Source organism: Salmo salar, chromosome 02, assembly GCF_965601325.2.
Source record: "Salmo salar chromosome 02, fSalSal1, whole genome shotgun sequence".
Classification (NCBI taxonomy): Eukaryota; Metazoa; Chordata; class Actinopteri; order Salmoniformes; family Salmonidae; genus Salmo; species Salmo salar.
In genome coordinates, this window is record NC_138292.1 from 62,713,571 (window position 1) to 62,729,970 (window position 16,400).

Below are 16,400 nucleotides of genomic sequence, written 5' to 3' on the forward strand. Positions count from 1 at the left end.
GATCCCTCTTTCTTTCTATTGCTCTCTCTTTTCCACCCCTCTTTCTCTGAGGACTTTCTCCTCTCTAAATATAAGACACACATCACCAATGAACGACCACAGTATTTGTCAAGACACTTTTAGATCCGTTGAAAAATACTTCACTTGCTACTCTCCATTCTATCGTTATCTGAGTCACTCGGACCATGTCTATCCTCATGCTGCTATGTATAGGTGCCTGTCCACATGTTTGATACTCAACACGACAAAAGCATTCCCATATTCTGCTCTGGTTGGTGTTGGTGGTTCAATAAAAAGTGAATTATTAACAGAAAGAGTATTAGTGATGGAATATGTTATTTTTCCCCTCCTCAACACAAGGTGCTCAGATTAAAGAGATAGGCAGTTCAGAACATTGTATGGAGGCAATTTCAAGGACAGAATGATCTATTGCAAAGATGATTTACCCTTCTGTTAAAATACAATTTTCAGTAGCTGGTTTTCTTGTTTTATCTTCCTGAAAAGTATTTAAGGCTGGAAAAACATAACTGTTTCAAAAAAATACTCATCCCATGTCTGTTTCAAATATTTCCATGTTTTCATTTACCTGCTATTCTTGATTTGTGTTAAAACCATTGCTGCAGAGCATTGCTGCATTATAAACAAAAGTTGCTGAGTCAAGAAATGCAGCTGATGCTACTGCAAATATTAGCCCTTGACCTTGCATGTTAGCGTACAAGGATCTGCCAAACGCATTGACGGGTTGTGGACATTTAACCCTTGGATCAAAGCATTAGGAGATGTACATTTATTTGTGTACCTATTCATTACTTTTTCCACTATACTGTATACATTTCCCGTTGTGTAGCCTAAGTCCATCTGTTAACTGTAACCACACAAATGTTTGCGTTGTAGTAAGTCTCAATGTACTCACAGTATGTAATAGAAATGCCATCAGTTTTAAAATCTTATTACAGTGTAACACGAATGGGGATTTGATGCTTGTTCAGAGAAAATCCTACTTTTAGCTGGATTTGGGATTACTGGATATATTTTATTGTGTAGTTAAAATAGAATTGTAACAAAATATGGGACGTTTATATATCTTCCAACTTTGACAGGACTTCTATTCTTGTATCATGTTTTGAGTCGCCTTTTGGACACCCAAATGTCAACCCTTTTAAACTGTGAGGGGGAGGTAAAATGACAAATGTAATCCCCCCATTTGCTTGATATTTTGTCAACAGTGGGATGGGAGAGGAGAATTCTAGGCAAGTGCCCTGAAGTTCAGTGGATATAAAAAGCTATGCAAGCAATATATTTTCCATTCACAATTAATTGTAGAACATTTACTTTAACACATTACTGGATATATTGAGTCATTTTTGTATGCAAGAATGTTTATGTATGATTATAAGAATTAGACTTGCATACAATCAAATACTTGTTTTACTTAAAATTAGAAAACTATAGTTTTTGCAAGAAGAACAAGAGGCAACAGAAGGAGACAGTACACACACCCAGGTACTTATTATGGAAAATTAGCTTTTATTGTACATATAAATGTAATTTCCCCAATGTACACATTATATAATAATTCTGGAAACAAAACGGAACATCCAAGAAAATGCACGAAACAAAAAAATAAGTGAATGCGTGGTAGTTGTCACGCTCGGTCTGCAATTGTTGAAATTTTGTATAAATGGACAAATTGTATAAATGGATCGTGGCATTAACCTGTTGGCCAGGTTTAGCTAGCTCAGACAAACTCACTGAAGCCATTATAGTAAAAAAAAGTGTCTGAAACCAGAAAAATGCCCCAAAAAAACAAAAAGAAAAATGTATAAAGATTTGAAGGAACATTTCTTCCACAACATGTAAATGGAAAAAGCTTATAATATTATATACAACGTTGTAAACTAAGAATCTGAAAACACTGGTTAGAAAAAAACAAATACAAACAGCAAAACCAAGGTGTTGTTGTTGAAAAAGGTGCCATTTCTGATGCAAGGTAAATACATGCTCTTCAACGTCGCCTATTTTTCAGCATATCGGTCTGCAAGGCTATTATTATTATTAAGTGTACAATTGTTACTACACAGACGACCTTGTAGAACTTGTGTGGCCAGAGCTTTTTCTCACAGACGGACATATTTTTTCCCCCTTCCACATACCAGTTGTAGCATTAACCTAGTTCTAGCCATACAGTTATAACAACTTTGACGTAAGCCATTTGCTTGCATTTTAGTAAGTTAGTTTACATGTATAATGCACTGTACTGCGTCATTGCATAGAAATAATGTCTTGTAAAGTGTTTTGACAGAAAAGGACTTCAAATTTTCCTCCAACGACCAAGCTTTATTATGAATTCGTCAGTAATGAGACCAAAAAAACAACTAACCAACCAGGTGAAGAATACAGCTGCCCGGGTGTTTTTGTAGTATTTCCAGTTAAATCAATACGTAAAAAGAGAACCTTTTTTCAGAGAATAATAAAATATTGAACCACTCTATATAGTTCCTCTAAAACAGATTCTACTGTTACTAAAATTGTTAAAGATCCCCAGTTGAACCCACATTCCCCTTTTTACTACTTGCCTCGGCAAACACCAGGTTACAAAATAGAGACCCGCTATTGGTCTTCCCTTCATAAGCCCAAATCAACAGGCCAATCGAAACCTCTAGCTACACAACTACATACCTTAGAAATAAAGTGATACGCATGTTTTACATAGCATACACATATGATATTGCAGATAACCTATAACAAAAAAACGGCCCTCTTCCAGGGCAGTTTTCCTGCCCTCCATACTGCATACCATCTGGGTCATGTTCATTAGGACACACAACTGAAAGTGTAATACTAACCAATTCGGTAACATTTTCCAGTAAATTTTTTTTTATATCTCAACGTTTCAGTGTAATTGTGGGCCTAATCAACGATTGCAATTTCCATTTTGATATTAAAAGGTTTGCTTATGTTTGGAGACAGTAAATGCAACCCTCGTGGGAAATATCAGGTGCTTCTTTGCATCATTCAGTGTTTCTTACCCCTAAGTGATCCAACAAACTCCAGAATACTGTAGCTACAGTCGTTTATACATCCTCCCTACTTCATAGGCCTGCTAGGGTGAGTCTACAACCTATTCCCACCAGTCAGGAGGGCACCCCATGTCCTTTTCCCAGGCCCACCCTAACCTCTCTGGGGCGGTCAGACACAAACGCCCTCTCGCCGAGGCGTTGGTTCCTTGTCTGGTGCCCGTGCATTCTCAAGGCCTACACGTCACAGCACCCAGGCTGACCTGGATTTCCTGTTTGCATATCAAGGCCTACTGTAGATCAGACCTGGGTTCAAATACGATTCTAAATGATTTAATATACTTTATTGGGGCTTGACTGAGCTTGCCTGGAGTGGAACCAGAAAAATTTTCACAAAAGTTATAAACTCTGCCCACCTGGCACTCCAGGCAGGCTAAAGTATTTGAAACATTTTAAATAGTATTTGAACCCAGGTCTGTTCCTATAACATACTGTACTCTCCATGTTAACTGCAAAGAATTACTAGGAAACACCAGACCATATTATCACACATGGAATATGAGGGTTTGGTTAGGTAGGGGTGAATATGACAGGTTTAACTAAAGCGGTTCTATGCAATAAGAAATAAAACTGTTACAATTTAAAATTCAAGACAACACTTAACGAACAACTCCAAGCTTAGTAAAAAAAAAGGTAAAACTACTACTGCATGTTAGTTGCACATAGTGTAACAATGTTGCAGGTTTCGATATCTCAGATCATCCTACAGGAGAACAAAAAAAGGTAATGGTATTTTGCATGATGAATGTCTTGCTTTTTACAGTATCATGTATGAGAACAGTAATACTGGGTCACTGCCTCTCTATAGCATTAGGCCTATGTGAGCGTCAACAGTTGCCATAGACCCCATCAGAGACAGAGGCAGCATAATCGTTACCCTGTACGCACAGTTGCCTAGAAACAACATTTCATGCATTTCAAAACGTCAGTTGAAATTAGCCATACAGAATCACAGATTACATTATGTGCACCATACTTTAAATAGACAGCACGCTTCATGTCATATCGAGCTAATATTGACAATTAGTTACCCACCATCAGACTTGTGCTTTGTGTAACACAAAACATACATCACACTGTTCTTTAGTACAATTATGGATGCCTTGGTTACAGTCGCTCAGGACGATGCAAACTCGACTTTTGATTGGCCAAGGCCGGACACACACACAAGCTGTGTTATGCAGGGTCACGACGGGAGGAATTATACTGCAAAAAGATGACCAAAATAACAAACAGCGAGAAATACATTTTTGGACCATGTTTTTGGATTGCCATGTTGCTCGATACACGTGTTCTTTCAACGCCAGTACCGCAAGGCTAGAACACTTTCATTTCAAAAGGATAACAGCAAAACAGCATATAGAGTTTATATACAGTACTGTACATACTGTTTGGCAAAGGCTATTCCGCCTTAGTGCTTCACATTCAAACTACAGTATGGTGCCTGCATTAAGGTGCCTGCATTAAGGTGTACTATGTAAACACACACAGGGAATTCCTCTCTATGACCAGACACTGTCAGGTCAGTACAGAGAAAAGTAGTGTTCGTAATATTTGCTTCTTGTGTGTATTCATGTATATTTGTCTGCTACAACATCCTATGCCGTAAAAACTGTTTTAGCTTCATCAACTTAAAAAAATGTTTGGGCCAACTTCAAGTCAACCTTTTCCCATTTCATCATAAAAATCCATAGAAAAAACAACCATTGAAAACGTAAAACTTGAAAAGGGGTGGGCACGGGGCAACGCTTTAGGAGAACCGAGCAGCTACTGTTACTGTAGTAACATACAGTAACAGACTGATCTGATTAATAAAACCTATATATCCTGATACATCTCTAATATAAAAAGTAGCTTCATTTCTCTCTATATAAATCTCCTATAGATACACTACAATGGCAATACCCCCTCTTACTGTGGACTATAGAGTACATTATATCTTCCTAGAAGTAAATATACTCTAAAACCCCCTCCGGGAAACACCAGGAAGGAATCAAGACGGTTTCTCACTCCTCTCCCTCTTCCTCCTCCTAGGAAGGAATCAAGCCTGGTTAGGGTCCCGCCATCCCACCTCCTCCATCTACTCTTCCTCCTCCTCATCATCGTCTTCATCGTGGCAGTGGGTGATCTCCTGTGGGGTCTGGGGGAACATGTTGGGGGGTTTGATCTCACTGATGGACCGGGTCAGCTGGCTTCGGTTCTTGTTGCTACAGCACTCCAGGTCCTTGCTGTCGGTGCAGTGGCGGTTGCGCGTGGCCAGGGGGGACTCGGTGTCCGTGTCGATGTGCGCGTGCTCCACCGTTGACTCGTGGGGCATCTGGGAGGGGAGACAGAGAGACAGAGAGACACAGACAGAGACAGAGAGAGAAGGTGAGGAGAGAGGCTATTACCAAAGACTACTCAGAGCACTTCCAGTTGGCTAACAGCTAGTAAAGAGAGTTTCAGCTCACCGATACATAATATAATATTATTATTACCATGCGTTGAACTTGTTATACAGAATATTGATTACTGTGTGTATGTGATGTGCATGTTTCAGATAATATGTCTGGCAAAGACATTTGTATTGAATTGAGAAGATAACGCATACATACCAACTCTAATGCAAATGTCACTCTGCCTGTCAGTGTTTCAGCTAGATGGGCACCAGACTATGTAAGCATTCAGTCTGAGTCAACTACTGTATATTTTTTATTAAACTAGCCGGAAATGTTGATTCATGTCCATCTATATTTTTAACCATCAATTTCTAACAATTACAGTTTTCCAATTAGCAAAAGAAAGGGCTGTATCTTACACTATATTATTTCTTACACTATATTATTTCTTCCCTTTTTTGTAAACTGTTAGCAAGAATCAACAAACAAATTCAATACAGTGACTCACCAGTACGTGAGCAGCTCTGAAGAGGTAGCTGAAGGGATAGTACAGGAGGTTGATGAAGGAAGCAGCATACAGGTCAGCATAGCGCATCACCTGAGAGGCAAACAGAGTCTGTCTGGAGCCGGACCTGAACAGACTACCCATCATACCATAGCACATGTCCATGTCATGGGTCACTTTCTGCGGAGGGGAGAAGAACACCGGGTTTAGATACTCAGCCGAAAGACGCTCGGGCAATACTTCAAGCTCTGGTGGAAGAACGTGATGACCATTGTCAAATATGTTTTAATGTATGGTATTGTGCTCTTGTGTTATGTGTACATTCTGACTACTTCCTGCTGACTACTTCCTGCTGACTACTTCCTGCTGACTACTTCCTGCTGACTACTTCCTGCTGACTACTTCCTGCTGACTACTTCCTGCTGACTACTTCCTGCTGACTACTTCCTGCTGACTACTTCCTGCTGACCTCTTGCCAGGTCCCCTTCTAAAAAGAGGTTTCTAATACAAAATACAAAATTCCGAGGAGGACAATGGAAATTCAGCGACTTGTGTTCCGGTATATCCAAGCCTTCGATGGGACGGGTGGAGGATCATAGTGTATTTTCAGGAGTTTACTTAGGGGTTGTTAGACCATATAAGTCCACAGTTGGGAATGATTTGGTTTAAAGACAAAACTGAAACCTGTAACTATTCAGGGACACGTGGACATTTTGAATAATGTTTCTGTAGCTGCAATGGAAACATGTGTAGAATCAGTACCTTGACCCTTCTCTGGAGAGCACTGATGTCAGGTCTCTCATTACTACTGCTGTCCAGATGCCTGGAGAGATAGAGAGATAATGGGTTAGATAGAGGGCAAAGAGGTAGAGAAGAAGGGGATTGGAAGTGAGAGAGCGAAGACAGTGCTAGTCACTATTATAAAGAGCAAGGAAGGGGACAGGCCTACATACATAGATAGACTTCAGACTGTTTCTAAATGGTCTGACTGTGAAGCCAGTTATCATCAGACCGATGGGGCAAACCCTGCAGACTTTGGCCCAAGGGCGACAAACACACAAACACACACGCACTCAAACAGTCGTTCACGCACACACACACACACGCCAGGTGCAGAGGCAGCCTAGAGAGCGAGCAGAGGGGTGTTGTACGGGAGTAGACGGTGCAGTACTCACTTGTAGAGCTCTGCCAAGAAAATGTCCAGGCCCTGCAATTCTTCGAATAACGCTGTAAGACAGAAGAGGAAAAGGAGGCCAGGGTAAGTCTCAGTCACAACATATTTCCCTTTCCCTCCTCCTCCCTTAAATCAGCGGTGGAGAAAGTACAGACACCACAAAAAAAACGACATAAGTAGTACTTTAAAGTATTTTTACTTAAGTACTTTACACCACTGCCCTTAATCACAGGTGTTGGCTCACTCTTGTTCCATCTGTCGCGTTCTCACTCTCCCCCTCTCATTCACCCTCTCCCTGACACACTGTCGCTCACAGGCCGTTGAGAGGTTTACGAGGGCATTTTACAGCTACAATGACACGTCACAGTTATATTTGCGTGTGTGCCTGTGCATAAATGTGTGTGTGCCTGTGCATAAATGTGTGTGTGCGCACAAGTGTGTCACTGCTATAATATACACCCCTTGTCTAATTAATACCCCTGGACTTTTTCCACATTTTGTTGTGTTACAGCCTGAATTTAAAATTGATTAAATTGAGATTGTGTCACTGGCCTACACAGCATTTCCCATAATGTCAAAGTGGAATTATGTTACGACATTTTTACAAATTAATAAAAAATGAAAAGCTGAATTGTCTTGAGTCGATAAGTACTCCAGCACTTTCTTATGGCAAGCCTAAATAAGTTAAGGTCCCTCACTCGGCAGTGAATTTCAAACAGATTCAACCACAAACACCAGGGATGTTTTCCAATGCCTCTCAAAGAATGGAACCTATTGGTATAGGGCTAAAAATGAAAAAGCAGACATTTAAATACCCATTTGAGCATGGTGAAACTTAATTACACGTTGGATGGTGTATCAGTACACCCAGTCACTACAAAGATGCAGTCGTCCTTCCTAACGCAGTTGCCAGCGAGGAAGGAAACCGCTCAGGGATTTCACCATGAAGCCAACTTGACTTTAAAACAGTTAGAGTTGAATGGTCGTGATAGAAGAAAACTGAGGATGAATCAACAGCTTTGTAGTTACTCCACAATACAAAAAAAATGACAGAGTGAAAAGAAGGAAGCCTGTACAGAAAAATATGCATCTTGCTTGGAATAAGGCACAAAACTAAAACTGCAAGAAATGTGGCAAAGAAATAAACTTTATGTCCTGAATACAAAGTGTTACATTTGGGGCAAATCCAACACATCACTGAGGACCACTCTTCATATTTTCAAGCATGGTGGTGGCTGCATCCTGTTATGGGTATGCTTGTCATCAGCAAGGACTAGGGAGTTTTTTTTAGCATAAGAATAAATAGAGCCAAGCACAGGCAAAATCCTAGAGGAGAACCGGGTTCAGTCTGCGTTCCAACAGACACTGGGAGACAAATTCACCTTTCAGCAGGACAATAATCTAAAAACACAAGGCCAAATACACTGGAGTTGCTTACCAAGATGACATTGAGTGGCCAAGTTACAGTTTTGACTTCAACTGGCTTGAAAATCTATGACAAGACTTGAAAATGGTTGTCTAGCAATGATCAACAACCAATTTAACAGAGCTTAAAGAATTTTAAAAAGAATGTGAAAATATTGTACAACCCAGGTGTGCAAAGCTCTTCGAAACTTACCCAGAAAGTCTCACAGCTGTAATCGCTGCCTAAGATGATTCTAACTTATGTAAATTAGATATTTCAGTATTTCATTTTCAATAAAACACAAAATGTTTTCACTTTGTCATTATGGGGTATTGTGTGTAGATGGGTGAGAAAAAAAAATATTGAATCCATGTTGAATTCAGGCTGTAACACAACAACATGTGGTATAAGTCAAGGGCTACGAATACCTTCTGAACGCACTGTACGCCATTTAGCAGACGCTTTTATCCAAAGTGACTTACAGTCATGCGTGCATACATTTTACGTACGGGTGGTCCCGGTAACCGAACCCATAATTCTGCCGTTGCAAGCACCATGCTCTACCAACTGAGCTACAGACCAGTGCTCTCCAGTGTGCCTATCTGCCTTTTTATGTACGAGTATCTGTATCTGCACCCGTCTGTCTGGCTGCTTGCATGGGAATGACCACCCGTCCTTTTGTGTGTGTGACTGTGTGTGTGTGCGACTGTGTGTGTGTGTGTGTGTCAGAGAGACCGAGTGCTTTGTGACTCACAGCTCTTGTCAGTCCAGACATGCAACTCCTGGGCCAGCTCGGGGATGATGAGGAAGGTCCTCCAACCCTGGCGTTTCTTGGACTTGAGGATGTCCCCGAAGATGTGGTCTCCGATGTAGACGATGTCCTTCCCCTTGGCCCCCAGCAGGTCACACACAATGTCAGAAGAACCTGGGCGAGAGAGAGGGACATATTGAAATGTAGATGTTACTGAACATTGTTGTTTTATTGAAGATTTGGACCACGTTGTTTTTAGAGTTATACCATTGTTTTGTTTTTAGGGTTACCAGACCTCCCTGGAGAACAGTGAAAGTTGTTAAGACTATGCTGGCTAAATAAAAGGTTAACTGAGATCCATCTTGTTTAGAAGTACTCTGCTATTTAGATGATTTGTGAAGTTTGCAGTGCTGTCTGGCTGTCTGGTGGTTTGTGATGCGAGTCAGTGCATTTCCCCAGGTACTGTATCTTACCTCCAGAGTAGACGATGCCATGGTGCAGGGGTCCTGTGTAGGTCCCGATCTTCAGCCGCCCTGTCGTCTAACACCAGAGAACACATAGAACAGTAGTTTCACCACAAAACAATGTCAAGTATTTGCATTTATTATGGATCCCCATTAGTTCCTGCCAAAGCAGCAGCTACTCTTCTTGGGGTCCAGCAAAATGAAGGCAGTTTATACAATTTTAAAAACATTACATTCACAGATTTCACAACACACTGTGTGCCCTCAGGCCCTTACTCCACCACTACCACATATCTACAGTAATAAATCCATGTGAACGTGTGTGTGTGTGTGTGTGTGTGTGTGTGTGTGTGTGTGTGTGTGTAGTGCCATGTTATCATCGAGTGTGTGTATGCATGTGTCTGTGCCTATGTTTGTGTTGCTTCACAGTCCCCGCTGTTCCATAACGTGTATTTATCCGTTTTAAAATGTATTTATTTGTATCTAATTTTACCGCTTGCATCAGTTACTTGATGTGGAATAGAGTTCCATGTAGTCATGGCTCTATGCAGTACTGTGCCCCTCCCATAGTCTGTTCTGGACTGTGAAGAGACCTCTGGTGTCATGTCTTGTGGGGTATGCATGGGTGTCCGAGCTGTGTGCCAAAGTACAAGTAGTGATGAAGTCAATCTCTCCTCCCCTTTGAGCCAGGAGAGATTGACATGCGTATTATTAATGTTAGCTCTCTGTGTACATCCAAGGGCCAACCGTGCTGCCCTGTTCTGAGTCAATTGCAATTTTCCTAAGTCCCTCTTTGTGGCACCTGACCACATGACTGAACAGTAGTCCAGGTGCGACAAAACTAGGGCCTGTAGGACCTGCCTTGTTGATAGTGCTGTTAAGAGTGCAGAGCAGCGCTTTATTGTGGAGAGACTTCTCATCTTAGCTACTGTTGAATCAATATGTTTTGACCATGAGTTTACAATCCAGGGTTACTCCAAGCAGATTAGTCACCTCAACTTGCTCAAATTATAATTCTTTACAAGTTGTACTTCACATTGTGTGACCAATTAGCTATCAGGCTACCACACTCAAAAGTCTTGGCACGGTGTTCTGACAGAACCCGTTCTCCATCTACGTGAGTGTAGAGGTATGATGGTGCAATTACTCACCGTGTCGACTTGTCTGAGCACCGTTCCCTCTCCAAAGAACAGAGGCTTCCTGGCGTCCACCAGAATCAGGTCAAAGTAGGACTGCCACGGCCGGTGGGACGTCCCGTGCTGCAACAACCACACACAGATTCTGGTCAACGCGTGCCGACTATAGTTAACTACACGCGTCTACGTAAGTTAACAAGATTTCATGTCTGAGGGAGAATGCCGTGTGCGAACGTTGATACGATTCTCTTACCTTTGGGCCGTGGGGGAAGTCAAACAGGTATGTCATGATCTTCTGTGAGAAAATGAAACATAATGAGTCTATTAGTCATCTCGTTAAAATGTCTTTGTGACTGGGACAGATACCGCAGCTACACGCCCCAGTTCAGTACGCGAACACGTCACCCCGGTTTCAGATGCAAACGGGACAGTTTGCCAGGACATGTTTTGTGAAGCTGTGTGTACGTTTGCTTTGCATATTAAACGTTGTTTTGCATGGACGTTTAACAAGGCGGGACTTACCTATTGTTTTGGACTCTGAAGGATGTCTGTTACTGTGTACTGTGCATGTGAAGCGTCCATTCCCCTGTGTATGTGTGTGTGTAAACAGTGGACCAGGGCACTTAGCTTGGTCAGTACTGTGTACTCACGTGTGTGTATTTGTAGTCACTGTTGGTGGCCAGGAACACCTTGGCTACTTCATTCATTCTACTCAGCAGGAGAGGCAGCTTTGCCTTCATGAGAGAGAGAGAACACTAAATATTACAAAGCCATTATCATATACAGTGTGTTCGTACAGGCATACAGACAGAGACGTAAAGTAAATGTTAACTACTCATCAGGTTTTGGAGTCGTCGTGTCAGTGTTTTCCCATAGAAATACGACACAAGTCGAGCGGTAAAGGGGCTGATAAAATGTTAATGTGTGTACTTACGTCTCTCACTACGTACTTTTCAAGGTTCTCTACTGTCTTTTCCTTCAGGGTGCCCTGGAAGACAGGACTACAGGTAAATGGGTTGAAATACATAGAAAAATAACAAGCATGCATCTATATATCATACAAAATGTCTTCTTTATGATGACACTCACTGTAAACCATGTGAATCATTTTCAGGGTACATACCATTAGCACTACGATAAACAGTAAATGATTGCTTCAAGATAAAGATAATCATTGGGCGCTTAGCCCCATATAATACCTTGAAATGGAAGTAAAGTGAATTGAAGTGAACAAATGATTGCATTGTTATAGACTTCCTCGTCACGCTACCTTGAAGTGGACCCAGTCGACGGCGTCGCGGATGTCTTGGAACATGCTCTTGAAGGACATGAAGAGGTCGCCATCTTTAAAGCCAGTCTCACAGCTGAGGTAAGGGGGGAGGAGAGGGACACACAGAGCCAGTGGACAGGCCAAGGCCAGACAGAGAGCGTTGCTTTTAAATGCTAGTAGCCATTTTCACTACGTTTTTTGTTTTGTTTTTGTTTTGCTTTTAAATGGGATAGTCTTCCCTTGTTTGAGGTGGTTTCCAGCCAAACAGGAAAGCAATCTCCCCCTAAAAGACCAACAACTCGTTTCAGAGGAGAAGACATGCAGCCATTCCATTGCAGATCACACATCATCACACAAAGAATTCGTTGAAACTACCGCTAACAAATGATTGTATAATTATATCGAGACGATAGACATGATATTACATCACGCTAGATGATTAGTCATTACAGAATAATTTCAATAATAAAAGTAATGAAATCTGAAAATATGGAATTAAGTTACTGCATGCATTGGTGGAATGATTAGTATCGAAGACCAATAATCATTCAGATAGCTGAGTAATCCTAATAAAGTATCTTGTTTATGACACAATAAAAGGGTGGTCCTATTACTCAACCACAGGCTTAACAGGATTAGGGCTAAAGTATTTCCTTATTGGAGGATTTTTATTGGAGATATGGACCTACCCTGTTGTCATGTTGTCTAATTGGCTTATCAATGTTGCCATGTCATATCCAGGAATTACTTGTATATAGCATACAAGAAAAATAAGGTTGGTAGCGTGACTAGGGATTCCTTACCTTGCATATCTGTCACAGTTTGAGAAGAAGTCCACAAGGCAGGCAAAGAGGTAGGTCTCTGGAGAGAGAGGGAAACTGTACTGTAAAATCAATCGAGTGTCAATAAAGTTGAGTTGAACTCCATGGCCTTGCCCCAAACTGTGCTCAGACAAAACGGAGGGCATGTCTGGACTTGTCCCTCTTATGAATGACAGTTGAATCTAGATGGAGATAAACACATTTTTAAATAATTGAATGGCTCTGGCATGGACAGAATCTCTCCTCCTTCTACCTGGCAAGTTGAAGAGAGTGTTGAGGATATAGAAACGTTCAGTATCGTCACGTTGGATGAACTTGTTCGGGTATAGCTCCCGTATTTCAGGTCTGGGGGAGAGAAGAGAAAGAGAAAATGCAACGTCAGGAGAATTTCTTGGCAGGTAGACCGGGATCTAACCTTCAAACCCGCTCAATGATCTGGGGAGAGGGGACGTAGGGAGGATGTTGCGAGAAGGTTAGGAGAGTGTTGGGTTCACCATTTACCCTCGTAGGAAATTGAAGCCGTGGACACAGACCAGGATGTTGCCGTACGCGTCCACCTTCAACAGGTTCCCATACATGGTGTCAAACACCAGGCCTCTGAAGAAACACAGAGAAACAACATCATTCAATCAGTTCGAATACGTCTAGAAATGGTTTATACATGATCTTTAAAAGCCCATCAGAAAATCTACCTTGCTACAACCAGGACCAAATTAGAAACCCACGTATCCAGGTACAAAAAATAGCATTAAAACGTCCTCACCATGGCAACCATGATGTGATAGGTAATAGGTACCTGGTAATAAAGTACAGCTGGTGCCCCGTTGACATCAAAGCGTTTTCCAGTCAAAAAATAAATAGAGCAGTATAACGCCATCACCATGGCAACAACATTAACGGTATGATGTGATTGGTGGTCACCTGGTGGGGAAGGCGGGGTCGTAGACGAAGCTGAGCAGCTCCTGGGGGTAACCGATGTGGACCAGGCGCTCCACGGTCAGCTCAAAGCCCAGAGACTCGTACTCTGGAGACTTGTACACTGGAGAATAGAAACAGACAGACAGACGTTAGCATTTAACACAAGCCGGTGTAGACTACACAGAGTCACACAGCAGCACTCCACGAAGCCTATACAGTGACGTAATTACACTGACCCCATACATTTAGGAAAAGGACGTAGGAGGAAGTCAAGTCTAATTGCCTGTTGGCGAACGGACTACTCTGTAACTAGCAGCCTCCAATTTATCCAGAACCAGCCAGTGTGGACCCATTCACCTCCACTAGATAACAGCACGTAAGCCATGGCAACATGGCGGTGATGCAACATGAAACAGGTCTTTTAAAAAGAACTAACCGTCAGGGTAACCAAGATACTGTTGGTAATAACATAGCCTAGCCCCTCTCCCCCTAAAGTGCATCCGGGCACACACCCGGGCACACACCCGGGCACAGCGGCCTGAATATCCTAGGATCTAATCCGTGGAGAAACAGGATCCATAGCTCAGCTCTGGACTCTGATACTAATGAGGCCCGTGGAGACGATGACATTCAGACACCAAACAACCAGGCATCTCCAGGGCCCTGTTCATTAGGGCACGTGACAGAAAACAGTTTACAAGGTTTTGCAACGGAAAAGGATAAGCCTTTCTTATTGGGCAGGTCCATTTAGTCCCTCCCTGTTTCAGTCTGTTTTCCGCCGTTTGGTGCCTAATGAACACACCCCCAGGCCTGGCGAGCCAAGCCATGGATGAAGGGGAAAAGTAGAGAGGGATACAATGTCCAGGCCTGGGCCAGAGGGGCCTATCAGCCGATTAGAATGCTAACTGACATTGGAAGAAGGTTCTGTCAGATGGTATTAATATAAAGGCTGTTTTTCCACATTAGGTCCAGTCAGGCTGCAGGAGGGGAGGACTTGGCTGATGCTTAAGAGGGAGCAGGAAGGACGATGTGGGGATAGGCTAGCTAGCGCTGAGACCCCAAACGTGGAAGGAATAGGCGTCTTACTGAGTTAGCACGTGCACACAGACAGAGAAAGAGGAGTGTGAATACCCATCTTGGTGTAATGTGTGTGTGCGTGCACATTTACCCATTTGTGTGTTTGCTTCTTAGCCCAATTGTGCGTTCTCTCTCTCTCTCTGGTGAGTTCAAATCCCCTGTGGTGTTCCAGTGTCCCTGGCTAGCTAGCGAAGCAGAGGAGTGGTGGGCATCATGCCCAGTGCTGCAGCCTCGAAGAGTCGCACAGTCCTGGGCCAGACTCCTCCATACAAATAGCCCCTCCCACCTTTCCTCTCCTCCCTCCTCATCCCTGCCTCCATTTCCCTAAGCTCTGTGGCTGTTACAAAGAAACCTATTTTAAGAGTATTTTCCCCTCCGTCACCTTCCCGATCAGCTCTCTCTTTGGTTACCCGGCGATGAGCAGAGTTCTCTCTCTGCACTGTCCCCTGCTGTGACCTTCAGACAGCTTTAGCTTAAATACACACAGGCGTGGAAACACAGCCTATTTGTGTCTGTATATATAACACAGTCTAGTCCAGGGATAGGCAACTTTGATGGGAGTGGGGGGGGGGTCACAAAAAAAACGGAACTCATGAGGGGTTGCAGTGGGTCTGCATACCCACACCCCCACCTTGCGAGCAAAACATTTCAGCGACCCCCCCCCCTCATGACAGCGAAAATAAAAAAGTACGTTTAAAAAAAAAGGTCCTTTCCTGCAGTTCTACACATTTTGCCATGGGGTGAACAGTAAAGTTTGCAGTTTTTAATATGGTAACTGGCCCCACCCCGGTCGGTAATTTGGCCATGGTTACTACAAGTTTAAATAGGTGGACGTTAGACTAATTTACCAATAAAAAATAAAAAAATCCCTGACATTTCAAAATTGCACCTTGTGTGTTCTATTATTCTAACTCTCAACAGTATGCTGAGAGTAGGGGGGGTGGTGAAATTGTTCGGTGGCCCATCCCTGGTCTAGTCCATTAGATTTACTGGTCTGTGACCATGTTAAAGTTGAAATAGTTGATTTGTTTACTCATAGGTGAGGGGTATACCTTACATTTGGGACCAAAGTGACACTGGAAAGTAGTAAATTATAGCCTGGTAACACAAACACACACTAAGCTTGGGGATCCTTTAAATCCTCCTCTCCTGATGCAGTCGTTGACAGATAATTATACTCCCCTTAAGCTGTGTGTGTGTGTGTGAGAGTGAGAGTGAGAGAGAGAGTGTGAGTGACCAGGCTAGAATTTACAGCCCTTCAAATGTAAGCTATACCCCTCACCTAAGGGTAAACAACTTTACCCTTTAACTAAAACATGGTCGTAGACCTGTAAACCTATTGGACGAGACTGTGCTATATACAGATACATAAACAGCCTTCATCCCAAATAGCACCCTATTCCCAATATAGTGAACTAATTTTG

At 42.5% G+C, this 16,400-nt stretch overlaps 1 protein-coding gene across 3 annotated transcripts in view; it reads right to left on the bottom strand.

Moving 5' to 3' along the window:
- Window positions 1-1,504: 1,504 nt before the first annotated feature.
- nt5c2b (5'-nucleotidase, cytosolic IIb) overlaps window positions 1,505-16,400 on the bottom strand; it is a 28,785-nt gene continuing 13,889 nt past the window's right edge. For 2 of the 3 annotated variants that reach the window (XM_014177833.3, XM_014177845.3), the window contains 15 exons: window positions 13,903-14,020; window positions 13,483-13,578; window positions 13,235-13,326; window positions 12,964-13,021; window positions 12,161-12,254; window positions 11,825-11,878; window positions 11,541-11,624; window positions 11,144-11,185; window positions 10,906-11,013; window positions 9,764-9,830; window positions 9,294-9,464; window positions 7,136-7,187; window positions 6,723-6,783; window positions 5,964-6,140; window positions 1,505-5,394 (listed from right to left, as the gene is read on the bottom strand). In XM_014177833.3, the coding sequence (XP_014033308.1) occupies window positions 5,158-5,394; window positions 5,964-6,140; window positions 6,723-6,783; window positions 7,136-7,187; window positions 9,294-9,464; window positions 9,764-9,830; window positions 10,906-11,013; window positions 11,144-11,185; window positions 11,541-11,624; window positions 11,825-11,878; window positions 12,161-12,254; window positions 12,964-13,021; window positions 13,235-13,326; window positions 13,483-13,578; window positions 13,903-14,020 (1,511 nt within the window). In that variant the 3' untranslated portion in view covers window positions 1,505-5,157. Of the gene's footprint in view, window positions 5,395-5,963; window positions 6,141-6,722; window positions 6,784-7,135; window positions 7,188-9,293; window positions 9,465-9,763; window positions 9,831-10,905; window positions 11,014-11,143; window positions 11,186-11,540; window positions 11,625-11,824; window positions 11,879-12,160; window positions 12,255-12,963; window positions 13,022-13,234; window positions 13,327-13,482; window positions 13,579-13,902; window positions 14,021-16,400 lie in introns of those variants that run through there. The other variant, XM_045707207.2, reaches the window with a different exon arrangement.